The sequence below is a fragment of the Corvus brachyrhynchos genome, unplaced genomic scaffold (genome assembly GCF_000691975.1).
Source record: "Corvus brachyrhynchos isolate BGI_N302 unplaced genomic scaffold, ASM69197v1 scaffold229, whole genome shotgun sequence".
NCBI lineage: Eukaryota > Metazoa > Chordata > Aves > Passeriformes > Corvidae > Corvus > Corvus brachyrhynchos.
In genome coordinates, this window is record NW_008240042.1 from 438,777 (window position 1) to 439,846 (window position 1,070).

General features: G+C 53.7%; 1 protein-coding gene across 1 annotated transcript in view; it reads left to right on the forward strand.

Annotated features, from left to right (window-relative positions):
- LOC108449097 (endogenous retrovirus group K member 25 Pol protein-like) overlaps window positions 1–638 on the forward strand; it is a 2,327-nt gene extending 1,689 nt beyond the window's left edge. The window contains exon 2 of the mRNA XM_017744108.1: window positions 70–638. Within this exon, the coding sequence (XP_017599597.1) occupies window positions 70–638 (569 nt within the window). The remainder of the gene's footprint in view (window positions 1–69) is intronic.
- The last annotated feature ends 432 nt before the right edge of the window (window positions 639–1,070 follow it).

Below are 1,070 nucleotides of genomic sequence, written 5' to 3' on the forward strand. Positions count from 1 at the left end.
GCAGAATGAAGTATGTACATGTGTCAGTAGATACCTTCTCTGGAGCTGTCTTTGCTTCTGCCCACACAGGGGAAAGGGCTAGCGATGTCAGAAGGCACTTAGTGCAGGCATTCGCTACCCTGGGCATCCCCAAGGTCATTAAAACGGACAATGGCCCTGCGTATTCATCCAAGGAGTTCAGGAGCTTCCTGCAGCAATGGGGAATAGAACATAAAACGGGCATCCCCTATTCCCCAACAGGCCAAGCCATCGTGGAAAGGGCTCATCAAAACATCAAAAGGATGTTACAGCGTCAAAGGTCCCCAGAAAAACTAGACTCCCTGGTTGTCAGGCTCTCAAGGGCACTGTTCACGTTGAATTTCCTTAACTATGCCTTTGAGAACCCGAACCCACCGATTGTGCGGCACTTTGGAGGGTCTCGGCAGCTGCAAATGAAAGAAAAGCCTCCGGTGTGGATTAAAGACCCGGAGACTCGGGAGATACAGGGCCCCCATGAGTTAATCATGTGGGGGAAGGGATATGCTTGCGTATCCACCCCTGAGAGCCCTAGGTGGATCCCATCGAGATGGGTGAAACCATGTGTCTCCCGTCCTGCCGGAAAAGGAAGTCAAGCAACCCCTAAGACCGGGATAGGCTGACCCCATGTCCTCTGGACCCCAACTTTACCCCAGTTAGGTCCTTGTTTTAATAATGTCCTCTCTAAGTTTGTTTTAGTTGGAGACACCGGAGATGGATCGTGCACCATGCGCCCGAGCCATCACCAGAAGCCTGCAGCTGATCATCATCTTGCAGCTGCCAGGGCCAGGACCACATATGTTTGTCCACAGCCGCGGCCCAAAACCCGATGGCTACATGTCTGGTAGGGATCCCTCTTGGGCGAGAGGAGCTTACATCTCTCCTTGAAAAGCTCAAAGCCACGCAGGCTCTGACGACGCCCGCAAGTAAGGCTACTGTCGCTAAGCCACCTGACAACCTGCACCGTCCCCGGGTACCCTATCGGAGATGGCCCCCATTCAGCTGGCACCGCAGGGGGAAACGAGACACTGATAACCCCCTTGAGAAGTGGCCGA